Consider the following 26,967-nt stretch of genomic DNA (forward strand, 5'->3'; position numbering starts at 1 on the left):
TCGCGCAACGATGATTGAGATTAGTTGGGACATGATGCCAAGACATTCCCATCTCCTGAATTTTTTCGATTTGGTCGGATAAAAACACGTTAAACTCCCTCGGAGGTTGCCGAATCCACGCCAACACGATAGACGAGCCAGACCAGCAATGAAAGTCGCAATCGAGATCCTTGCGTCGCCCCCGCCGCTCCAATATGATTCGCAGCACGTCGTTCACATCGTCCTGCATGTAGTAGGCTTGGTCATTCGCCTCGCAATCGTTACGGGCCCTTATGACTGTCATGTTCATATTGAGGGTTCCGCTGGGGGTGGGTGGTTGACTGCCTGGTGGCATCAGTGGTGGAACAGGGACATTGGGCATGGAGTAGACACGCGACATGAACTTGGTGTTGGCCAGGGGCTCCTGAAAGTCCGGTTTTATGGGGGCGGTGTTGCGAGAATCATCGATCTTGGAATAAGAAGTGGACCTTGGTACAACGATTTTGTCCAGATATGTAGAATTGCCAGCTGTGGCACCAGCAAATGGCAATTTGCGTTGGGCCGCTAAGCGTCGATTTAGCTTAGCCTCCACATTCATGACGACCTCTGAAAATTCCAACCTTGTGTCCAGCTCCAGCTCCGCCAAGTCCAGCCTTTCCAGCGATGTCTGGGCAGAATCAAATTCCAAGTTTTGTGCCTTGATCCATTTTAGTTGCGCAAGAATATCGGCCTCATCAAATTGGTTGATATTGCTGACCACCAAATAATTCTTCATCGCGTTGCTTTGCCGAAAATAGGATTGCACTTTGGCCCGAAAGAATTCAATTTCATTTGGGCCATTTTGACGCTGACTCTCGTTCACTGGATTTTCCATTTTATTATTCACAAAAAAATTTTTTTTTTTAATTTTTAGTTACAATCTGTCTGGTGACAATAAGTAAATTTTATGACTAATAATTACATAACAGGAATAGCAGATTTCCAGTGAAACCTGCTATTAAGTATACCTTATCGTTTACTTAAATTTGCCTTTCAGGGAGATCAAGAATGTGAAATCTTTTGAGTCTTCTATATGTTGAGCTATTGTCTAATAGATCTAGGGCTAGATTATTTACATGATTGTGAAGTCTGTCTGTATATTTCTTACTATATTTGTTTATCTCTTCTTTTATTGTTGGAATATTTAGATCTCTGTGAATATTTACATTGGTTACGTAAAAAGGAGCGTTAACAATTTGTCGCAATGTTTTAGATTGGTAGCGCTGAAGTATTTCTATATTTGAATTACTAGCTGTTCCCCAGAGCTGGATAGCGTAGGTCCAAACAGGCTTCAAAATGGCTTTGTAGAGGAGAATTTTGTTTTCCAAAGTGGTCGCTGATTTTCTACTTAGTAACCAGGACATTTTCAGTGTTTTTATTTTGAGTTGATGACATTTAGCTTTTATGTGCGGTTTCCATGTTAGCCTGCGGTCGAGGTGCATGCCAAGATACATTACACAGGTATCTTGTGGAATTGCTGAGCCATAAAGTGTGACAGCTTCCTGGTCTTAGTGAAAAAGTTATTTGGGCAGACTTCAGGGAGTTAATTTTAATTTTCCAGCGAAGAAACCAGGCTTCAATCAGATTGAGCTCACATTGCAAGAGTTGAGATGCTTCGTCTCGAGATGAGCTCGTTGCCAGAATGGCTGTATCATCAGCATATGTTGCAATGGTGCAGTTGTTTGTTACTGGCATATCCGCCGTGTATAGAGTGTAAAGGACTGGTCCCAGTACACTCCCTTGAGGAACGCCTGCGTTTATGAGAAGTAGTGTTGACGTTTCATTTCTCTGCTGCACGTAGAAGCATCTGTCAGACAAGTAGGATTTCAGTAATAGATAGTATGGGGCAGGTAGCCATTTCTTTATCTTGTAGAGTAATCCATTGTGCCAAACACGATCAAACGCTTGTTGAACATCAAGAAACGTAGCAGTACAATATTTTTTGTTCTCAAATGCAGATACAATTTCATTGATGACCCTATGACATTGCTCAATGGTGCAGTGGCCTTTCCTGAATCCGAATTGATATTCAGGAATGATGGAAAGTTCGTCCAAAATTGGCAACATCCTCTTCAGTAGAATTTTTTCAAATACTTTCGAGAATATAGTCAACAGACTAATAGGACGGTAAGATGGAAGTTCGGTTTCTGGCTTATTTGGCTTGAGGATCATAATGATTTCTGCACATTTCCATTGACTTGGGAAATGGTCTAGCCTCAGAATAGCGTTAAATACAAGCGTGAGAAACCGTATGCCTTTTAGTGGTAGAGTTTTAAGAGTGATGCCATCTATCTTATCCGGGCCTGGTGATTTTTTATTGTTTAAGCAATTAATTTCTGTCACGACTTTGTCAAAGTGAATTCTTTCAATAGGCAAGCTCATTTGACAGGGAGACCCAAGAAAATTTTCTATTTCAGCTTCTGTCATAGGATTGTTAATGTCGTTTGGCTGAAACACAGAGTGCAGGTGCTGTGCAAATGCTTCAGCTTGTTCATCGTCAGATCTACACCAATTTCCATTGCTTTTGCGGATGATTATGTTTCTTTTTGCTGGTCTCTTTAGATATTTAGTTGCTCTCCATAGGTTATACTCATTGTTGCTAGAATTAGGGTCTAAATTTCTCAGATATGCCGCTAGAGATTCATTTCTTTCATTTATGAACGAGTCTGCTTTTTCGTTTTCGATTATGTGTACAATGTATGCGATGCAAGCGAGATAATTTGTGAGTTTGATCTGAGACGAGATAAGCCGAAAGCGTGGCTTCTTTATACCTTCGCTTTGACGATTATAGATAACATAGATAATACAGATAACAAACATAAGAGAGGCTTGAAGAGCGGCTCCTATCTCCCTACACCTATGTGCATCAAATTAGGTGCTGGCGGTCTGCTCCGAACAACTCTCTTTTTTTGGTAATAGTTCTTTGCCTTTATTCAACATTCCAAAATAGGCATCCATATTATAGTAAACCACTAAGTTGTAAGAAAAAGCCACAATCTCCACATCGCCCATTGGGTCAAGATAAATTGTTTATTATTTGTTCAATGGTATATTTTGGCTTCGTACTACTGGAGGATGCGTAATTACATTGTCTTCCTGCCTTCCTCTCTTTGGATCAGCCTCTTTTTTGTCAATCTATATATATCTATCTTGTATCTTCAGATCTACCCCTCTGATCTTTTATGTTTCCTGACAGGGACCTTTTCCACTTCCCCCCATGGGCCGCCTAGCTGGATTGTTATTTTTATCTTTTAATAGGACAATTTGTTCTTCTTCTAATTTTGGACTTTCTAATACCTCCGAAGGTAGGTCCCTCCGGGGGGATAAACTATGCCAATCTATTCTATCTTACCAATACCGATCTTTTTTTTTTTTTGATTTTTTGCATCCAGAGACAATCCACCCGAAATCGGCTTTTTGCCCTAGGAGACCGTTTATCTTTACCACTCCATTTTGCATTATGTGAGTGTCCGTCTGTGTGTCTGTCCGTCTGTCCTCCTGTCGGTTTCTATGTAAACTAGCCTCTCAGTTTTAAATCCATCTTGCTGAAACTTTCCCAAAATATCGGATAGCTTCCATATTATTACGAATTGAAACATTATACCTGAATAATTTATTTCCGAGTTAGAACCGAAAGTACTATTTCTCGTCGGGTTGCTACAAAGTAGGGGCCACAGAATTGATAAGCAAAAGGGTTCTTTCTTTTTTCCTGAAGCTCTTTTGGATTAGGTGAACTTGATTTGTTTGATATTTGAAGTCGGCGGTCAGATCTTAGAGGCTGATGAAGTGATCAAATTTTTGATAATTTAATTTGAATAGCTGTGCTTTGAATGCTAACCTTAATTATAGTATGTATTAAAAATATGAGTCGGTAAATAGTTACTGTGAGGGGGGATGGAACGATATTTGTCGCCTGGAGTGATTTCGGCTGAGCACTAATGGGTGGTGCCATACATATACTTATTCATCGTAGGTTGGGTGTGTACGCGTTGACCAAAGACACCAAAGGCCAACAAAATATCGCTGAGCTAGCGGCGCAGCCCACCCAAACAGAACCCTTATTAGAATACAGATCATTAATATTTTTCCCTGCTTAAATAAAAAATTTTAAGATTTACATCGTTACAACATTTTATAGACATTTTATAGACATATGCAATTTTTGGCCAGATGATTTGCTGTATTTTAAATTATCTTTTTTGGACTATCTGTATACTCGTATTTATGACCTTTAAATGTGCTATGTTTATGCGGCAGTATGCATCCGCCATATTATTGTCTTTACCCTTAAGAGTTGGATTAAAAATACATATCAGGTAAGTAAGTGGTCTGCAGTTTGATTTGACTGTAAAGTGTCTACCATTTACAAATGGTTTGCAGTGATTGATTGCCATGTGTTGCAGAAAGTTCTTGTTCTTGTGGTTGACTTATAATGAGTCACATCACTATCTCCTTTTGTAAAACAACGTAATGCATATGCTACTGGTAATTAGAGATTATTATAGATTTGAGCTTAAAACTAGAGTTGCCACGAATAGTGATCTCGCCGATTACCGAATATTCGGCAATGCTGAAAGCCGAAGCTCCGAATATTCGGGACAAAGTACATACAGTAATGTATACTGCCAGCTAAGCTTATTCTTATTCAGTCAGAAGTTTGCAACGCAGTGAAGGAGACACCTCAGACCCCATAAAGTATGTATATTCTTGATCAGCATCACGAGCAGAATCGGAATACGTCTGCCCGTCTGTCCTCCTGTCTGCTTCTACGCAAACTAGTCTCTCAGTTTTCAAGCTATCTTGCTGAAAGCTAGCTTCCTTTCTTGTTCGATCTCTCCTATGACAGCTATATGATAGAGTTGTCCGATTTTACTAAAATTTAATCCGAAATTCAATAGTACATAGTTAGAAAACGCCATCTGGAAAGAATCAAGTCGATCTGATCGAAAACAACGGAGTAAGAATTTTTAATTTCATTCTCTCGTATGGGATATCCGATATAGTCGGCCGATCCGGCTCGTTCCGATCTATACAGGGTGCGGAGCTTAAATCCGGACAAGTTTGAATTTGAATTTCCCGCCACGTAGTCATTCCGCCAGAGATCGCTACTGGCGTTCTTGTAAGCCATGGGCATCTAGTAAATAGTCATAACATAAAAATGGCCGGGATGTTACGTACAAGTGCGGAGTGCAACCGAAGAGCCGCGATTACGAAAGTCTTCGCGCTGGGCGTTCGCCGACAGAAATAATTCGATTCTACGGGTACCCGAGATCAACTTCTGAAGAGTCAAGGGAAGGTTTTTCTAACCCAGCGAGGAGAACTCATTCGAGGGAACGCATTTCACGAACTCCGGCAGTCGACGAAGAGGCTCAGGCGCTGATTTTGGAGGACCCGGGACAATCGTTGCGGAAATTGGCATCAGTATTGGGTGTCAGCGAGCGAACCATGCGTAACGAAGGTCCTCCTCTGCAATCCAACGCATGGTTCGCATTGTACTTCGATGTAATATCGTATACAGTTGATCTGTAAAAAAGAAAGGTCCTACGAGAATAAAACTCCCCGGCCGAGACCAACAAACCGCGCCGTCCTTAGCTCCTTCCCCAAAAAACTAACCACTAACTTCTTAATTAGCTATCAGAATACAAGAGGTTTGCGTAGCAAGCCAACCAAATTGTATACTGATAGCTTTTCGTTTGCATCCCAAGTTATTGTGTTTACAGAAACCTGGTTAAAGACGGAGATCTTTAGCTCCGAAGTTTTTCCCGGTAAGTACACAATATATAGGCATGACCGTCCCTCTAGACGGGGAGGGGGCGTCCTTATTGCAGTGGACGCTAACCTCATGTCAGAAGAGGTTTTGACAGATCCTTTGAACTTTGACTGTCTGTCGCTGGCAGGTTAATTTTTATTACCTGCTCTTACATACTAGACGTCTGCATGATTACATTCATAACATACGTCTAAGTGAATACATTCGAATCGAATAGAATGGATTGAGTGGAATGCTGGAAATGAAATGACATTGTATGAGAGCACGCCTGTGTTCCTCTCTTAATTTGAGACGTCAAACGAAATGAGAGAGATTGAACGAAACGAAACATGGAATGAGAGATTTGGCAATGCCTTTTATACTCGAATCATTCGAGTTGTTTCTTATGATTTCGGTGCATTCCCAACCAATTTATAAAAGAAGCCGACGAGCCTGTATGTATATATTTGCAGACCTCGTATTTTAAAGTTTGGTTTTTAGGTTGTGTGTATTACATTACTCTGTGTAAATTAGTGTATTGTTAAATGCAAGACGGCTTTTGCTTATTCCGCCTCTGCAACAAGTTATTTAGGGACTGTCGCAGAGGCCAGCTGCTTGAAAAGACAGTTTCCCGCGTTTGTTTTTGTTCGTGTTTTTGTTAGGTATTAACCTGTGTATTTGTGACCTGTCTATAAGTGTTTTTTTGTGTTATTTTTTCAGAGTTAATTTAATTTGTTTAAAATATATAGGCTGTGCAAAGCGCGGTGGGTATCAAAGAGATGCTGCAAAGTGGAATGCACACCTTAATAGAAAAGAGAGGCAGAAGCGAAGTCTGGGAATTTTTCTGCAAAATTAAAAAAGAAAAAGGAGAACAAATTGACGACTTTGTAGCTTGTAGGATATGCTATACTGTTTTAAAGTTTACAGGAAGTAGGTACATCTAACCTGGTCAAACATAAATGCTACATCGTAAATGCCAGCAAATTCCGCAACGGTGTTCTTATTGAAGTGAACAAAGCTACAAAAGACGAGGGCTTATCTGTTGTAACCGAATGGGTTATTAAGAACTGCCGTTCTCTTAAAATTATTGACGACTCTGGCATTAAACAGTTTGCATCATTTTTAATCAATGTTGGAGCTAAATATGGTGCAAATGTCGACGTAGATAAGCTGTTACCACATCCAACAACCGTATCCCGAAACATAGAATCAATATATTCGACCCACTTTGGCCCAATAAAAACGGAAATCGAAAAGTACAAAGCCTTTGGATATGCTATTACCAGTGACATATGGACGGATAATTTCTTAAAAACAGCTTATTTGTCGTGCACTGTCCATTACATAAGGGAGGGAGTTTTGGTCGATCGCCTTATGGCCATGAAGTCAATGAAGGGCTCGCCCAGCACAGGTTTGTTAACCCCATCTTTATATTTCAAGTATAATTACAATTTTTTCTTTATCAAGGTGACAATATAAGGACAAAAATAGAGGCGATTTTGAAGGACTTTGGATGTGACCTTGAAGTAGACAAACCCGTAATCGTAACTGATCGTGGGTCGAACATGATTAAAGCCTTTTCAAGCTCAGATAAAATTCACTGCATAAACCACTTGCTTAACAACGCTGTTGAAAACGCTATTAACGCTATTCCCGAGGTGGAAAATATGGTCGCAAGTTGCAGCAAGCTGGTCAGATATTTTAAAAAGTCAGGAAATAATTCATCTTTGGGGATGTCTTTAAAGAGTTTTTGTCCAACTCGGTGGAATACCGACTACTATTTGCTTAAGTCCATTGAAATAAATTGGATAGAGTTAACAGCTATTTTAAAGGAAAAAATCAGACCTGCAGAGTTGATGACATTAATATAAACCAATTAGGTGCAATTGTACGATTGCTGGAAGTTTTTGAGAATGTGTCCAAAAAACTTGAAGCTTCTAAACGCCCAACGATACATTTAATTTTGCCAAATTTAAACAAGCAAAAGAAAACCTGCCATATCGAGTACTATGACACAGACATAATTAAAAGCCTTAAATTCCAACTCAATAGCCAAATTTTGACAACAGTTACTCCAAATTTGACAAAATACCATAACATAGCTTTGTTCCTTTTTCCCCCAACCAACAAACTTATTCAATTCTCACAAACTGAGAAAGAGGCCATTATTAAAGATTGCAAAATTATTATGACACAATTTCTTCAAGACAATTCTGACCTCCACAATTATGAACCTCAGTTAGTAGACGATGAATTTGCTGATTATTTCGATGTCCCCCAAATTGAGACAATACAGGACAAGGTGGAACAAGAAATTTCTGGATATTCTAATATTAATGTTGCATACACTACTGATTTTAGCAATTTTTTCCGCTATTGCACAAAACAAGCTGCAAAATATTTTGCATTCCAGCGAGCAGCGCGGCTTAGGAACGGACCTTTTCAAATGCAAGAAATTTAAAACCAGAGAAGCGTTGTCAAATAGCCACTAACTCTGAAAATATCAACAAAATAATGTTTTTGCATTCAAATTTAAATTAGTTGTAAGTTATTGTAAATTTAGAAATAAATAAAATAAAAAACCATAAATATAAAGCCTTTTCGGACTCGAAGAAAATTCACTGCATTTAAATTGCTTTTATTTCCTTTTATTTACATTTGCAACTCGAATCATTCGAATGCAACGTCTCTGTTTTCAACGTTCTCAATTCACTTAATTCGTTTCCTTCTACCTGCTCTTTGTGCAAATGAGTAAGCGAAAGAGAGCCAACCCTCTCACTCCATGTTGGCTTTGCTCTCCAATTCACTCAACTCATTTTGAGCATTGTGCATTTGAATGTGGGTTTTTTGCCACTCATGCAGATATCTATTACATACCTCCTTCGTCCGATCTTGAGGACTATTTTAGGCACCTATCAGTTGTAAAGTCAACTTCGAGTTCTTTGTCCGATAAAAATCAGTTAGTAGTTCTACAGGGTTGCCCATATTCGACGGACCCATCTGACGACGCCATAACTTTTGACAGAGATGCGAGATCGCGTAATGACATACCGCGTTTGAAGCATCAGTCCAAGCAGATTTTTACCATGGAACAATACACGCCACGCGAGCGCTCTGAAATAGTTGAAATTTACATTCAACAGAACAAGTCAATTGTGAAAACTCAACGTGCTTTTAAAAAATCATGTCCGATGAAGCCCATTTCACATTGAATGGGACCGTAAATAAGCAAAATTGCCGTATTTACGCCACTGAAAATCCTGAGAAGATTCAAGAAGTGCCTCTTCACGACGAAAAAGTCACAGTTTGGTGCGGCGTTAGTTCGAAAACGGTCATTGGGCCGTTTTTCTTCCAAAATGAAAATGGCCATGCTGTTACCATCAACCAGGAGCGTTATCGCGACATGATGACCAATTTTGTGATGCCAATTATTCGTCGAAAGCGTATGAGGCAGTTCTGGTTTCCACAAGACGGCGCTCCACCGCACACAAGTCGCATAACAATCGATTTTCTGAAGAAATTGTTTCCGGGCCGTTTGCTGTCGAAAAGTGGTGATTTGGACTGGCCACCGCGTTCGCCCGATTTAACGCCGCCTGACTTCTTCTTGTGGGGATATTTGAAGTCAAAGGTTTACGTTAACAAGCCAAGGACCCTAGAAGTGCTCAAGGACAACATTCGTGAAGAAATAGCCGCTATTCCGACCGAAATGTTGGCGAAAACGATGGAAAATGCTGCAAAAAGGGCACAATACGCCATCAAAAGGCGGCCATTTGAAAGATGTCATATTCAAAAATTGATGTAAACAAATCTACTTGGAACAAATTAAATGATTAAGATTGCCAACCGCCAAATTTTTATTTTTTTCTTTGATTTTAAAAAAAAAAAACATGGGTCCGTCGAATATGGGCAACCCTGTAGGTGATTTTAATATACCTGGAACTTCGTGGTCCTCGGATGATAATTCCAATGCTTTACAACCTATAGGCCACAATGAATTCATTGACGGTCTACTTGACATACCTCTGTGCCAGGTAAACCATGTTCGAAATTCATTAGATCGTTTACTTGATTTCTGCCTTGTCTCAAATCCTGAAAATGTTTTTCTTTCTAGACCAACAACACTTACGCTGCCTGAAAATCCCTATCACCCTGCTTTCGAGGTGACTATCGACACTGGTATAACGGTTAAAAATAATGCTATAAAGGCAGCCAAGTGAACTCATTGTTTTCGCAGGACTAACTTTCTGAGACTTAATCAACTTATATCTGGCAATGACTGGTCCGATCTCTACTCCTGCCATAATATGGAAGAAGCCATTACAATTTTTTATTCGGCAATCAAATCGTTTTTTAGCTCGTGTGTTGTATAACCCATCAACATCCAATAAACAACCTTGGTTTAGCAAGGAGTTGTCACACCTTAGGAATTTAAAAAATATAAAATTTCAGGTTGTCAGTCTATTTTTGGAAAATACATAAGAGCTCGGTCAAACTTTACCGTTCTTAACGCTCAGTGTTACAAAAATTATTTAGTCCGTTGCAAGTGCCAGTTTTTACGGGATCTAAAACGGTTTTATAATTTTGTTAACACTAAGCGCAGATCATCTTCCTTTCCGCCTTCGCTTTCGTTTGAAAGTATGACGGCTAATACTGAACAGGCAATAGCCGATCTCTTTGCCCAATACTTTCAAACCTAAGTGGTTCCACAGTGTCTCATTCAAATGAGCAATATTTATACGCCATACCTAAGTCGAACTTAATATTTCGTCCCTCTTTAAACGAAAGCTCCCTTCTTTTGGATCTTCAACGTGATACACCAGTTTACACCCCAGGTCCTGACGGGATTCCTGGGTGTGTTCTTAAACACTGTGCTAATGCATTTTGTAAGCCCCTTCTCAAGCTGTTTACCCTATCCCTACAAACTTGACAGTTTCCCCTTGTCTGGAAGGAGTCATTTATTGTTCCCCTTCATAAAAAGGGAAACAAGTCGGATGCTAGCAATTATAGAGGTATTTCTAAATTGTCAGCAATTCCAAAGCTTTTTGAGCGGGTAATAACTCCTCACTTGCAGCACCTTTGTAGATCAGTCATATCTCCATGCCAACACGGATTTATGAAGCGCAGGTCTACTACAACAAATCTTTTAGAGCTCACATCCTTCGTGATAGATGGCTTTAAAAATCATTTTCAAACGGATGTCATTTACACAGACTTCAGTAAAGCATTTGACTCTGTTAATCACTTCCTATTGATTCGCAAACTTGACATGATAGGGTTTTCAGCAGGTCTTTTAAGTTGGATCCTTAGTTATCTCAGTGGCCGAACACAAAGAGTTCTTTTCAAAAATTCCTTAAGTAGTCTTCTCAGAGTTACCTCTGGTGTACCACAAGGAAGCCATCTGGGACCATTACTTTTTACCTTGTTTATTAATGATTTTCCATTGATCATTGCGCATTCCCGCTTACTTATGTACGCGGACGATGTAAAACTGTGTCTGCAGTATAATGAATACTCCCGTCACTCAAACCTTCAAGCAGACCTAAAAAATTTCCTAAACTGGTGTCACGACAATTTCTGAATTTAAACAACTCTAAGTGCAAGCTGATGACGTTTTGTCGGGTTAATCCGCATAATGTCACCCATTCGCTAAGTGGTAATACCTTGGAAAGAGGTTATTGAGGATCTTGGCGTCCTCTTGGACCGTAAACTTAAATTCTCACTTCATATTTCGAACATGGTTAAAAAAGCTAGGGGAATGCTTGGATTTATTAAACGATTGTCGAAGGAATTTGAGGATCCTTACGTTACCAAGACTTTATTTATATCGTTGGTCCGGCCAATCCTTGAGTATAGGGCACCCGTTTTGAGTCCTCAACACGTAGTACATGATGATCGCATAAAAACAGTCCAAAAAACACTTTTTTAATTTTTGCCCTACGCCGCCTAAACTGGAAAGCAAACCTATTCCTACCTGTTTGGTCATGAGGCAGTCCTAAATTAAAACACTAAATTTCAAATCTTAACGTAAATTGATTACTTGATGTTTGCCTTTGTTTTGCTATTTGCCCTGCCCGGCAACACTGTTTAATTGTCATTGCTAACTCCCTTCTGCACTGAAGGGACGATCGCAGATCGCCTGCCTATTTTTTCGTTTATATACTTCGCTTGTTTAAAGGCACAGACAATTCGGTCTGCCTGCCCAACATACTTTCGGTAGTTAAAAGGCACAGAAAAATCGGGCTGCCTGCCCAATATTGTAAAAAATAGCCTTGGTGCCATTAATATAAATAAGTGCATATTTAGTTGGAAATTTTTACTTGGGCACCACCAAAGGTAAGTGAAAAAGCTCACTGACCCAACACTACCCTCCTATTCTAATAGATTGCTCCTCACTAACTTGCCCTCCCTTATTAACCGTAAAACGATGCTTGGTACTGTGTTTATTCGTAACCTTATACGTGGTGAAATTAAGAGTCCTTACTTGTTGAGTAGACTAAATTTCTCTGTACCAAGTAGATTAACTAGGAATTATGTTCCATTAGTTTTAAATACTTGTAGATCTAATTATAACCTGAGCCTTTCAGGGTACTTTGTTCTGACTACAATAGACTTTTTTCTGTATTATCTTTATCTGACGCTCTGCAGCACCTTAAGCCATTAGTATTAACATTTCTGGCACAAAATTAGATCCTTAAATTTAAAATTAAAATTAAATTTAAAATTTCTTTCGTTATTAATTTTTTTTTCCTTAACCTTTAACATTGGTCCCTCGGTCGGTTAAGCGGGTGGTGGGACTACGCACGTATTTAAAATAAAAAATAAAAAAAAAACTGCACAATTGAAAAGGTACTTATTTTAATAATGCATGTGCAGTCGAGTTATTATGTTATGTGTTATGCGTTACATGAAAATAGTGAGTATCGTTGTGTTGCAAATATACATCAAACTGCTTTTCTTAGTTAATTTGTGCAGTCTCTGTTTTGATGTATACAATGCAATCGTAGAATTGTATTAGTTAGAATTGTATTGGCCAGAGAAATTTCCAGGCATCAGCATTTTCGACTATATTTTGACAATTCATTACCTCTTTTGAAGTATTTGCCGGAAAGCGTTGGGTACAAATCGAAAGAAGAGAATCCCTAATGGATTATGGGGAATATTCACCAAAAAAAAATTCCTCGCGGGCCGTCTGTGGAGTATGTCGCTGATTTTGGTGGAGTAGACATATCTTGCACCTCAGTTAATAATAAAATAGTTTCATTGCCATCGAACTACGGTGGAATAGCTCCCACAGACTCTCCACGCCGATTCAACAAGGCCAAAAAAGAGTATATACAAATCGACCTTCGTTTCGCTGTAGCGCAATACAACAGTTATATGGGACCGTTGATCTGATTGGCAGTATAATCGGAAGATAAAAAATTTTATTGAGAAGCAAAGGCTGGCAGAATCTTTTATCATTTACTGGACCTTACAGGTACTAGAACGAATATTCGAAATATTAAGATGGCCCAAGCCTGACAATGGCCCAACCCTGACAACATTCCCCTACATATTTATAATGTTTGTTTAATTTTAATAAAGTTAAATCCCCTTGCCATTTCGAATTATCGGGATTCGACTGTAATACGCAATTTAGAGAGTGCGTGTCAATGACGAAAATGGCACAATGTAAACTTTAAACGCTTCTACTGAAAGTCGTGTTTTCAAAGTCGCCGTGCAATTTTCAGGTCAGAGATTTTATTTAAATCGAATGCGATTTTTTGCATTATTTTTAAAATGAAATTCTCCACAACATGAATATAACGGTTTTCATATTTGTTTGTTCTAACATGATTTTTTTACAAACAAAGTGGAAAAAAGTGTTTTTTTACATTTTTTTTTAACCTCAAATTTTTTAATGTAAAAATTTTTTTTCAAATAGGAATTAATTCATGTTGTGCGCTGTACCTTTATGTTTAATGTCCAATTGCTGTTTTTTGTTTTAGACGAGATCCTGGACCTGGAGACTGCACGGCGCAAAGTTTATTCCTCAAAAAACGACTCCACATTATTGATCATAAATGGGCTTAATTACAATATTTTTCAAAAAACTTGACTGATTTTTATTGCTCAATAATTTCCTAATAACATGCAAAAAGAATCGCAAAGATTCATTTAATTCCCTACTTGCAATCCACTCCCAAAGATAGGTCTTATTTTAGGCACCGTTATCATATAGCTGCCTTAGGAAAGATCGAAAAATCTATATAGAAATAACGGAATAAAATTGATAACATCATTGTTTTTTATCAGGCATGTATGATTTTTGGAATATATTATATTTTGGAATATAGAGTTACTCCTCCTAATTGATTAGGAATTGAACGTAAAATAGCGTAAGCAAATAAAAAAATGTCATTCAGGTTGAATATGAACTAAAGGATTAGCTGGAATAAAAAACGACTCTTGAATTTCGAATTAACTTTCATCAAAATCGGACGGACTGCCATATGAAAAATAGTCGAAAATAATAAATTATTCTAAATGTCATTCGATTACAAAAATTTTAATCATGTTTACAAAAACAATAATAGAAAAATCTTCATAGCTTCGATGTTGTTTAGCCTTTATGAATTTTGTTCGACGTATTTGATGATTGCAAGGGTATTTAAGCTTCGGCTTGTCAAAGCCAGCTTCCTTTCTTGTTTATTTTAATTTTAGTTCGATTGTTAAAAAAGTGAGGAGGCTTAGTAATTTTATATATATGTATGTATATATAATTGTATATACTTCAAAAAGTGACAGAGCTCACTAAATTTGTATGTGTAAATATTTCTAACCGGTTTATTTAGGAATTCATATGTATATATGTACATAGCAAGCCGAAGCTATTATACACTTGCAGTTAATTGTAAAACAGCCAAAACAAAATGCAATTGATTAAACTTTTGTAACATATGTACATACATATGTAATACCGTACATGCACAATTGTGTTTTTCGATTTTCCTATATGTCGTTCGATTACAAAAATTTTAATCATGTTTACAAATACAAAGATATGATGGTTTTTGAAACCAGGACGGAAGACGACAGAAGGTCAGCAAAGGTCTGTCGATCACAGTGTGCTTCCGAAGCGTGTTGATGTCGCTGCGCTTACACTGCAATTATCGTTTAAAGAATCTAGTGCTACACACAATATACATGTATGTACATAAATGCAAAAGATAAACTTATCAACAACCAATCAAAACTTTATTTGGGGTCAGTGGCGTAGCGTGCCTTGTCGGGGCCCCGTATAAAAAATTTTTTGGGGGCCCTTATATGGAGGTAAAGATTTTTCACAAAAGAAAACAAGAAAGGAAGCTAGCTTCGGCAAACCGAAGCTTTTATACCTTTGCAGTCATATGTCGAAAAAAATACATAACGGCTAAAGAACATCGAAGCTAAGACGATTTTTCTATTCATTTTCTATATTTTCGACTATTGTTCAAATGACGGCTATATGATATACTCGTCCGATTTTGATGAAATTTAATTCGGTATTCAAGATTCGTTAGAAAACTCTATATTCCAAAAATCATGGTTGTCTGATGAAAAACAACGATGTTACAATTTTATTTCCGTTATTTCTATATAGATTTTTCGATCTTTCCTATGGCAGCTATAAGATATAGTTGTCCAATTTTTATGAAACTTTTTTCTCAGTAAACGAGTTGTTAAAAAACTTGATATTCAAAAAATCATGCTCGTGGGATAAAAAACAACGATATTATAAATTTATTTCCATTAATTCTATATATATTTTTCGATCGCTCCTATGACAGCTATATGATAGAGTTATCCGATTTTGATCAAATTTAATCCGAAATTCAAAAACAGTTAGAAAACGCCATCTTGAAGAAATCAAGTCGATCTGATCAAAAACAACGGTCTGAGAATTTTGGGAGCTATCCGATATAGTCGGCCGATCCGGCCCGTTTTGACGTATATACTGCGTGCAATAACTACACACCTTTTGGAAAAGTTTCAGCAAGATAGCTTTAAAACTGAGAGACTAGTTTACATAGAAACAGACAGACGGACAGACGTATTCTGATTCTACTCGTGATGCTGATCAAGAATATATATACTTTATGGGGTCTGAGGTGTCTCCTTCACTGCGTTGCAAACTTCTGACAGAAATTATAATACCCTTTTGCTCTGCAAGGGTATACAAAATATTGTGAGAAGAAATATTTATTTATCACATTATTTACCCATTTTACAAATAAAAATCAAATTTTAAATATTCACTCTTACACTCTTTGGGGGCCCCCTTGGCCCGGGGGCCCCGTATAATTGATACGGCATATACGGCGGTAGCTACGCCCCTGTTTGGGGTGAATTTAGTTACCGGGGCGCCAAGATTTGAGGACATATTTTGGGTAATTGGCCCAAAATAAACACTTTTTAATAATAATATATAGCATATATAATATAGCATATGTATGTATCAATGCGTGCGCGCCCCGGTAACTAAAATCGTGCCCCTTATTTCCTTGGCACGATTTTAGTTGCTGGCCGGCCAAGATTTGAGGACATATTATTGTAATTGAGCCAAAAAAAAAAAACACTTTTTAATGAATAAAATTTTTCGATATATCTCACCACTTACGAGATATTGAACCTCAAATGTCGAATTATACTGCTGTTCATAACACATACTTTTCGCGTAACCCGCGGTATTCACGAATAGGGCCCCCTCCCGCCATCGGTTTGTTGCCCGGTACCCGCCAGCCATGGCGTGAACAGCCTTTAATCTTGCCGCCTCTGTAAATAAAATCCCCCCATTTCTTTGACCAAACAATTTTTTCCATCACAAACGTCCACCCAATATATAACGCTAAGAAACTCGAAATGCTTTATTACAGTGCAAAGCACACTTATGTCACGCATTCATTTGTGCCGTGCTCTTTTCTTGCAGGGCCAAGAAGAATTAATCCACAACAATTATGAAAATTTTTTAATCTTTTGATGTGAAGTGATGTGCAATACCAACAAGACTTTACTTTATTTTTAGAAATGTTGCTTAAAAACTTAAAAACAAGTTTGCGTAGAAACAGTCGACAATATTGACTCGTCTGGTATAGCTGATTACGTTAATAATTATTCTTATCACTAAACCAGAGCCGGGGTTGTCATAGCCTCTTGTGTCGAACACACTTCGGCTTTTTCCCATCCATTAGCATCTCAACATTGCTGAACGACTGAAGTGAGAAATCAACGTGTGTCATCCGCTCACAGTGAGTCTATATCGCACTGTTTAACGCGTACACTGCAAATATAATTTGAATAGTCAATTGATTCACATAATATTCATATAAATGCGATAGACAAATCTTTCAATGACCAATTATAATCCGTAACGAAATACTTTTTTTCAACACAAACGTTTAACTCAAGATGTATCGCCAAACAAACCAACCGCTTTTTGATGTGCAGAGCACACAAAACTCATACACTCTGTTTTAAAAGATTTGCGTACAAATACATTTACTTTAAGCTCTCGTCTGTCTGTTTCGCGTTCAGAACAAACGAAAATACAACGTTCAAGACTTGTTAAGTAATGATTTAATTCTTCCGTGAATGGAAAGACATTTAATAACATTTAAAGACAATTGCCATTTGTAATATTTAACAACACAATTTTAATGAGTCAGTGCCAAACTAAAATACTTTTTAACTTGTGATAAAAAAAAAATTGTCTTTTGCGAATTTAATGTTTTACAAATTGTATGTCACTGTTTGAGTTTTTTATGTCCGTAGTATATAAATAACATGCTTCTAAAGTTTTTGTACCCTTGCATATTTTTAGTAAAAAGTTTGCAACGAACTTAAGGAGACATTTTCGACTATAAGTACATATACATATGGATATAAGTATACTTCATCAGCACTAACATCTTTGTCAATCTAGACTTGTATGTACATATGTACATATGTAAGTCTGTCGGTTTCTACGCAAACAGGTCTCTCGGTTTCAAAATCTTGTAGCCTCTCGCATCTAGCATCTTGTATGTACAGTGGTGGCCATAAGTATTTTGACAAAATAAAAGTGAAATATACTCGAAACTTGAACTTGCTTCTTTTAACTTTTGGTATCAATGGAAAGGTAATTCAAATGCCGTTTGAATGATACCATACTTTTCTTAACTCATTCAATATTTATTGAAAAGGGCAATTTAAAAAAAAAAAATGTCAAAAAAAAACTTTTTCCCTCGGCTTCAAAACTAAAATTTTTGGATGCAAAAAGTTTCTTTAAACAAAAATAATAGTAACTGCAAAACGAATTTTTCAAAAATAATTTTTCTTCTATTTTTTATGATTTTTTGAAAATGCTTAGAAATACGCATTTAAGCCATATTTTTCTCTTTTCCATACAAATTTTTTCCGACATTGTCACCTCCGAAAAATCATAAAAAATATAAGAAAAATTATTTTTGAAAAATTCTTTTTGCATTTACTATTATTTTTGTTTAAAGAAACTTTTTGCATCCAAAAATTTTAGTTTTGAAGCCGAGGGAAAAAGTTTTTTTATGACTTTTTTTTTTAAATTGCCCTTTTCAATATATATCGAATGAGTTGAGAAAAGTATGGTATCATTCAATCGGCATTTGAATTACCTTTCCATTGATACCAAAAGTTAAAAGAAGCAAGTTCAAGTTTCGAGTATATTTCACTTTTATTTTGTCAAAATACTTATGGCCACCACTGTAGCTGTCATAGAAAAGATTGACATGAAATGAAAAGAATAATAACGTTCACGATTTTTATTATACAAGAATGATTTTTAAAAAAAGTGTTTTTTAATAAACATGTATATTAAATACGAAATAATTTAAGAAATCGGACAACTATTCATGTATTTTAATTAGCTGTTTATGGGAAAACATGAACAATTTAGAGAGTTATTTTAAATCTCCGTTCAATTACCATAACAAGTAACATGAACAATCTGTTTGGATATTTTAATTGGAAAGTATGAAGAGTTGAGTGAGGTAATGGACATTACGTCCATTGTCGTACATAAAAAAGTTTATCTGAAGTGTGCATTAAACCTCACCACAGACTCATTTAGATTATTATATAATAACTAGATTAATAAAAAAAAATACGGCATTTGAAAAATGGGAAAACTCTCTTCCAAAAAAAAATTGTTACTCTTTTAATCTTTAATTTAAAAGCCGATTTCGGAGAAAAAAAAACCCAGATACGTCTTATGGTAAGATCGTATTGGGGACCCTTAATGGACCAAAAAGCTCATAATTTCAAAATGACTTCGTAGCTGTTTTGGCTGCTTTGTCTGCAAACTCATTGCCTAGTATACCTACATATATGACTAGGAATCCAGAGGATTTTTATTTTATTTGGGAATTTTATTAGGAGGTCTCTTATCTTTGAAATGGTGTAGATTGTGTTGTCGATATTGGTTAGTCCCTGCATAACTGATAACGAGTCTGTGCATACATATTTTTCCTCTAAGCTGAGAACCGATTTCTATGGCGTCATGTACTGCTACTGCTTTGGCCGTAAATACTGAGGAGTACGCTGGAAGGATACCCATTTAAGAACTTCTGTTTCCGTTGTTATGGCGAAGCCGATAACTTCATTAGCTAGAGAACCGTCAGTAAGTATATAGGAATGTGTAGTTTTTGAGGTCTTGTTTTATTTTGGAAAATTCTTTCAGAAAAATATCTTTTGGTGAGTTGGATTTGCTGTATTTTGAAAGCTGTGTGTCTAGCGAGGTAGGTTTAAGTTCCCATGGGGGTAATGATTTGTTTCCCTTTTTTATAGGGTTAATTGTGAGACCGATATCCGCGCAAAGATTAATACTTTTTAAGAGACTAGATGTTTTGAATTTTTTATTGTTTTTCTTGATTATTTTGTTAACTAATGGTTTTAGGGGGTGTCTTGGCAGTGTGTGATTGTATTGAAGAGATTTGCTGTCTATATTCAATATTTGTCATTAGGGGGGGGCACATTTGCTTCGAAGTAGAAGTTGTTTATGGGAGTAGTAGGAAAAGCTCCTAAAGCAGCCCGTAAAGCCGTGTTCATTTGGGTAATTATTTTTCTTAATTTTGATTTAGGTGCGTTACCGTATAATGGTAGTCCATATTGTATCTTTGAGATACATAGACTTTTGGCAATTTGGACAAAGGTAAGGGGATGACAATTGTATCTAAGACTTCCCAGGCATTTAATAATGTTGACTGCTTTTGCTAAAGAAATTTTTAGTCTTTTTATATGGGGATCCCATTGGTATTAGGAGTTTAATGATTGCCCTAAAATTGTAATTTCGTTTGATGTCTTGATGGTAGAGATCGTTGATTCTATTCTGCATTGCAAATGTGTATATGGTTGCATTTGTTGATAGATAGGGAGGCACCTGATAGTACACACCAATTCGAAATGTCCGTGAGTAAGGGGTCTAAATTTATCTTGGTGGATTTATTTTTGTTTAAGTCAAATAAAATATTAAAGTCATCAGCGTAAGCAGTGAATTTAAGGTTTTTATGTTTCCCTATTATGTTAGCCACGTTGTCGAAAGCAATTAAAAAAAGAATAACTGATAGCGGTGACCCTTGGGGGATACCGTTATGGAGGGGTTTTATGTCAGATATTGTGTTGTTTTCCCGAACACGAATCTTTCGATTTGACATGAAATTGATTATGTATTTTATTATACGATGACCGCAACCCCATTTTTTTAATTGGTTAGTAATGGCATGAATTCCAATTTTCTCAAATGCCTTCTCGAAATCAAGTGAAATAATTGAGATATGCCGCTTTTCGGAAAGAGCTCTGTTAATCAGAGCGTCTGCGTAGAGCAGACAGTCTGTAACAGAATTTCCTTTTTTAAAGCCCATTTGGTGACTATTGGTTAGTTTGTTTATAGTAAAAATATCTTTTAGATATTATTTTATCCAGTATTTTTGATATGCAGGGAATTAAGGAGATAGGTCTGTATGATTCTACAATTGTTTTGTCTTTGCCCGCTTTATGTATTGGGATTATTGTGCTGGTTTTATACGTTTGGGAAATGTGAGTTTTAAGGATATTAGAGGTTAAGTATTCTGTATTTGACAGTCTTTAATACATGTTTAATCATTGTGTAATTTATTCTATCATGTCCTGAAGAATGGCATTTTAGGCTATTTAAGGCGGTTGAGAATTCCAAATAGCTAATGTCCTGTTCCATGAATTTTGCTGTTTTATGAGGGGGGTCATGTTGGGTTTGGTTAAGGGTTTCATTTTTGGCTAGTAAGAAGGGTGTCGAGAAGTTTGTGTCTTCTGACCGTGGGGACCAGTGGCTCGAGAAAGCGATAGCAATTTCTTTATGCTTATTTATAGAGATTGCTTGGGCGTTTTTGACACAGTGGATTGATGTTGATTTGTGGATTCCAGAAAATTGTTTGATTTTGTTTCATATAAAATCTGATTTGGTGTTTGGAGAGATATTGGCTGTCATGTTTTGTAAGCTGGTCTTTTTACTAATTCTGATTTCCCTTCTGTACTTCGCGTTGATTTTTTTGTATTTGACTAGGTTTTCATTGTTCATGTTTCTGTTAAAATTTGTCCAAGCTAAATTTTTTGCCTTCTTAATGTTGTCTAGATTTAGACGTTGTAGTGCTTTTTTGGTGGTTGTGTTTGGGGAATGCTTTGAAATGCACTATTGAGGATGATTTTTTTAATGTTACAAGCTTCTTGGTTGGTGTTTGCGGCTATGGGTGTTAGGTTGCTATTGCGGCCTGTAAGTTTTTCAAAATTTTCCCAATCAGCTAACTTAGTGATGAACCTCGGAGAGTATTTACAGGGTTCTTGTCGTAATTAAACATTTTAATTTGGATGAGAAAATGGTCACTTCCCTAAAGATTATCGCAAACATTAAATTCGCAGTGTATCCTAATTTCAGGTGAGCAGAAGGATAAGTCTACGTGGGTAAAGGAGTTGTGCGTAGAAAAATGGGTAGGTTTGCCATTGTTCAGGATTATAAAGTTGGAATTGACTAAGCACCTTTCAAGCGTGTTCCCTCTGTAGTTGTTTTTAGGTGATCCACAAAGACCATTCCAGCTATTGAAGTCCCTAGTTATCAGGGCCGGGCTGGTAAAGTTAGAGAACATAATTTCCAAGTCTGATTGTGTGAATTTATGGGTAGGGGAAATATAGGTTGAGACAATAGAGAACTTTTGTATCGAATCAATTTCAATAGCAATGGCGTCAAAAAGTTGCCCTATGCTGATTTTTTTGTGTTGTAACGATTTATATATCAGGAGAGCAGCTGATGATAGAGGCAGTATCATACTTAAGGAAGTTTACTGGGATGGGAAAGGAGTTTTTCGTCGTTAAATGAGTTTCTTGAATTGAGATGATTTGGGGGTGGTATTTTTTAATTAGTATTAGGAGTTCGTTATAGTTATTGCAGTAGCCGTTTAAATTCCATTGAAGTATCGAAATAGACATATTTTTAAAAAGTAAATATATACAAATATTTATACAAATATATTTATATTAGGTTTAAGGTAAGGTTATCTTAGGTTTGGTTAGTTAGGATTGATAGTATTCGCAATGGTTTTTATTTTCGATCTTGTTATCATATAGTCTTGTTTGACTAATCTTTTTTCCCTTTTTGACATCTTAGTAGGATAAACATTAGCATTTGGTTTGGACTTATCGTTGGATGTGGTTGGTTCTGAGGTGTCATAGCCTGAGGTCATCTCCGCATCGTTTTCATATTGAATTAGTTGTCTGTTGCTTGTGGATGGTTGCTCAGATGTGTTTAGATGTTTGTCCTTCGTATTCAAGTGCTCAGTTGCAGACGATGTTTTGGTTGGGGTTGTTGGCGGTTTTAAAGAATTTTGATGTGGCTGTCCATGGTTGGGACTTGCCACCGTCGAGTAGAGGGATCCGTCGTGTTGGTGTCTTGCTTTATAAATAGCCCAGGCTGCGCGATTGTTAATTTTCTGGTTGGCTTTGATGGCCTGTACTTCCTTGTAAGAGATGAGGACGGGACATGTCCTATCTCTTGAATGGTGGTTAGTGTTGGCGTACTTTTTTTCCCTGCAATTGATGCAGCTGACGTTGTTTGTGCATTTTTCGCCCATCTCCAATTGTATATGGGCTGGCTGGCTGCATTTCAGGCAAAGTTCTGGGTTTTTACAGAACTTGGTTGAGTGCCCAATACGCAAACAGTTGAAGCCGCGCATTACTTGTGGCACGTAGATTCGTACAGTGACTCTTTCGTACCCGATGTAAATACTATCGGGTCGGTTCAACAAAGAGAAGGTGATGATGAAAAGGCCTGTTCCAGTTGGTTGACGGTTTGTGAATCTAGTAATTTGCTTTACTTCGACCACTTTCTGGGATTTCAGGTTATCCAATATTTCTTCGTCCTCGATCTCAATTAAATCCGGGCAATAAATCACACCTTTGCAGGTGTTTAGAGATCGCTGCTCAGAGACTGTGACGGGAATGCCGCCAATCATCTCTTTGAGTTTCATGAGTCTTTCAGCTTGTATATTGTTTTTAGTTTTAACTAAAATGTTTCCATCTCTAAGCTTTTTGCATGATTCCACTTCAGCACCTACTGTTAGATCAATTGTTTTTTTGATCGTAAATGGTGACACTTTTGCTAGCGAGCCACCGCTGCTAAAGTCGGAACGGGTGATCATTAGGTACTTCCCGTCAGGCGCGGAGGGTCTTCTCCAGGGGGGTCAAGCATTGCTGCGTTAGAAATTAGGCACGCGACGGTTTTTTTGTTAGATGAGAGCACTTGATACTGATCTGATTACTGATAAGAGTTCTATTGTTAGACTCGGGAGGGTTTCTATTCGAAGAAACGAAGGTTTAAGGTTTAAGAGAGCACAAGAATCGCACAACCGTTTGCTTTGACTGCCGAAATTGAACTGGTGTTATTTATGTATTACTGTATACTTGTAAATAAAATGAACATTTTAATATAAATATTAGATACAAAAATCTATGCTTCGTCCTTGAATTATTTAACCTCTAATCTTCAAACTAACCTAAAACAGAATATAAGAGATAATGAAAGGATAAGAGAGAGAGGAATACTAGAAGTTTCACTTCTGTCGTGCGTAGCCTGGACACACCCCTTTTTTTCAAACGTCTATAACTTTTTTCGTTTTAGTTTTTTAATTCTCTATTTTTAATAAACACTTTCTCTTGATTGTACCTTTCCAAATATGTAAAAACTTATTCTAAATTGTCATTCGTTCAGTACTTATGGGCATATGTCAAAATATGGCCCAACCCTGACAACATTCCCCTACCATATACTTGTCCGATTTTGATGAAACTTAATTTGTAATTTAAGAGTCGTTAGAAAACTCTATATTCCAAAAGTCATGCTTGTCTGATGAAAAACAACGATGTTATAATTTTATTTCCGTTATTTCTATACAGATTTTTTGATCTTTCCTATGGCAGCGATATGGTACAGCTATCCCATTTTGATCAAATTTAATCCGAAATTCAATAGTAGTTAGAAAACGCAATCTTGAAGAAATCAAGTCGATCTGATAAAAACAACGGTGTGAGAATTTTTTATTTCGTTCTCTCCAATGCACAGTGGCCGAATTATTCAAAGTTGAGGCATAAAATGAAATACAGTTCCCAGGGATTTAAAAATTCGTACAGTTGACGGTTATAATGTATATAGAAACTGGAAAAGCTTTGAGATTGATCGGACCACGCCCACTCCTACCTCCTATATTAACCATATTAAAATGTTTTAAATTTGATACTAATTCATATATATTTTTTTGTATTATGTATTTAAACATGAAAAGATAATTTTTATTAATTTTCTTCAGCATCTATCTCAAAAGAAGAGGAATATTTATATTCATTATCAGAAGAATAAATCGTCATCTACTATAACGCCTGGCTCAGCGAAAAGAGCAATCACTTCTGACGGCAGCTTGTCCTTATATATTTTAAGCTTTTTATTTGAATAAAGGCTCGATATCAGGGGATCCAAAGTATCCATAGCTCGGTGAAATATGTCCTCTATATTATTAATACGACTGAGATATTCTGTCGCGTTTATAATATTTGTTTCGAGCCTCGGAGGCGTTTTCGCCTAAACATCCGACGGGAACAGCAGAGGAAGAAATTATTTGTGATCCATGGACCAAGATCTTGTGAATGGTCGGTGACATTGGGTACCACTGCGGAACGCCCCCTCCCGCCCCTTTTTTGTGTTATCCAAAAAAAATTTTTTTTAGGCTTCACAAGGTGAGAACCTGCCTTAATAGAAACATTTTTATAGCTATGGTACATTTTATTTGACATTAGGCAATTCGTTTCGATAATAAATGTTAAAAAGTTCGGACTTCAATATCCTATAGCGGTAAATGATCAGAACAGCGGCTTATCTGAAAAAATGTTCCAATTATATCGGGAAATGTCTTTAAGTATTGTTTAAGTGCGGCGCCTGAGATAAAAATATGTACATGATAACGTCACTTACGAAGGTCCCTTTTTGGAACTTTTAGGTCAAAAATTGTAAAATGTGCACGCGCCCTTTATTTTAGTGAAGTAGATTTAAAAACACACATTTTAAGATATTTCCGGATAAAATTGGACCTATTTTTCAGAAAAGCCTCTGTTCTAAACCTTTACCCTGTACCGTAGAAATACGAACTAGATTTTGATGGGTGTAGTTGTTTTTTACGTTTTAGTTCTAACAAGATGGGTAAACAAATTTTGGCTATCCTTTCTTGTTTTGTATATTTATTTGTTACTAAGTATTTATTTGTAACATGAAACTAATGCGATTTCAACTAAGTATTGCACTATCCTTTCAACACACCTTAAAAACCAATTGTTTTTCGTTTCATTTACAGATAACAATGGCTCGTTATAATAAACTATGGAGCGCAATATGTGTTATTCAAACACTAGGTCTATTCGCACCCACTTCTCAACAGAACTCAAACGCGCAGAAAAACATTGAAGAAATATTTAACACTAATCCCAGCAAAAGTCCTGGTCAACAAGGGAACGGGATTGGGTTCGTGGTTACACCAGAGCCTATAGATTCAATAAATGGACAGTCAAACTTTAATTCTACTAGTGGAAGAAGTGCTGCCTGTAATTGCGTGCCGTACTATAAATGCGACCCTTCAACAAATAGTGTGACTGAAGACGGTTCGTTTGATGGATTTGGAGTAATTGATATTCGTTTTAACGCCGATGACCCGATATGTCCTGAATCTGTTGACGTATGCTGTGCCGATAATAGGACGCGTAGTGACACCTTAAATCCAACTCCTTTGGATCAAAGGCCAAACCAACCTCGAGGTTGCGGCGTTCGCAACACGGGTGGCCTTGACTTTACCCTTTCCGGCGCCACGCAAAACGAAGCAGGATTCGGCGAGTTTCCATGGACTGTAGCATTATTACACATTGGAAATTTAAGCTATTTTTGTGCTGGATCACTTATCCATCAACAAGTGGTTTTAACTGCAGTACACTGTCTGGAGACACACGGGCCTGGAACTTTTATGGTTCGTGCAGGGGAGTGGGATTCACAAACAACAAATGAGCGTTTACCGTATCAAGAAAGAGCAGTAAAAAGTGTTATTAGGCATCCGCAATACAAGAGCAGAAATATAGCTAACGATTTTGCTCTTGTTATCCTCAGTCAATCGCTTACATTAGATGACCACATTAATGTTATATGCTTACCACAACAAGAAGCTGTTCCTGCACCAGCCACTACATGTTTTTCCACTGGCTGGGGAAAAGATGTTTTTGGTTCTTTGGGAAAGTACAGCGTTATAATGAAACGTGTGCCTCTGCCAATCGTGGATTTTAATTCTTGCCAAGCCAGGCTAAGAAGCACACGACTTGGAACAAAGTTTGCCTTGGATAGATCATTCATATGCGCGGGAGGACAGCGAGGCACTGACACTTGCCAAGGCGACGGAGGAGCCCCACTAGCTTGTCCAATTGGAATAGCATCTGAAAATCGATATCAACAGAGTGGTATAGTTGCTTGGGGGATTGGATGCAACGATGAGGTGCCGGCTGCATATGCCAATGTAGCCTTGGCAAAAAATTGGATTGACCAGCAAATGTTAGCCAATGGCTTCGGAACGTCTGTCTACACTGCTTAAGTTTTGGCTTAAATAAAAAAACATAACAACTAA

At 37.2% G+C, this 26,967-nt stretch overlaps 1 protein-coding gene across 4 annotated transcripts; it reads left to right on the plus strand.

Annotated features, from left to right (window-relative positions):
• Nucleotides 1-14,822: 14,822 nt before the first annotated feature.
• On the plus strand, nt 14,823-26,967 carry LOC108096987 (phenoloxidase-activating factor 2). 4 transcript variants are annotated; one of them, XM_017198974.1, is made up of 2 exons: nt 14,823-14,955; nt 25,660-26,967. In XM_017198974.1, the coding sequence occupies exon 2, from the start codon at nt 25,666-25,668 to the stop codon at nt 26,932-26,934; it is 1,269 nt and encodes a 422-aa protein (XP_017054463.1). In that variant the 5' UTR covers nt 14,823-14,955; nt 25,660-25,665; the 3' UTR covers nt 26,935-26,967. The 4 variants fall into 4 exon arrangements, with proteins under 4 accessions (XP_017054463.1, XP_017054459.1, XP_017054460.1 ...); XM_017198970.2 differs by lacking the exon at nt 14,823-14,955 and adding an exon at nt 16,665-17,034; XM_017198971.2 differs by lacking the exon at nt 14,823-14,955 and adding an exon at nt 17,067-17,354.

This window comes from Drosophila ficusphila, unplaced genomic scaffold (genome assembly GCF_018152265.1).
Source record: "Drosophila ficusphila isolate 14025-0441.05 unplaced genomic scaffold, ASM1815226v1 contig_2, whole genome shotgun sequence".
NCBI lineage: Eukaryota > Metazoa > Arthropoda > Insecta > Diptera > Drosophilidae > Drosophila > Drosophila ficusphila.

What these genes read in the sequence shown, in the direction of transcription:
- LOC108096987 (XM_017198974.1), top strand. Translation starts at nt 25,666, where the DNA reads ATGGCTCGTTATAATAAACTATGGAGCGCAATATGTGTTATTCAAACA.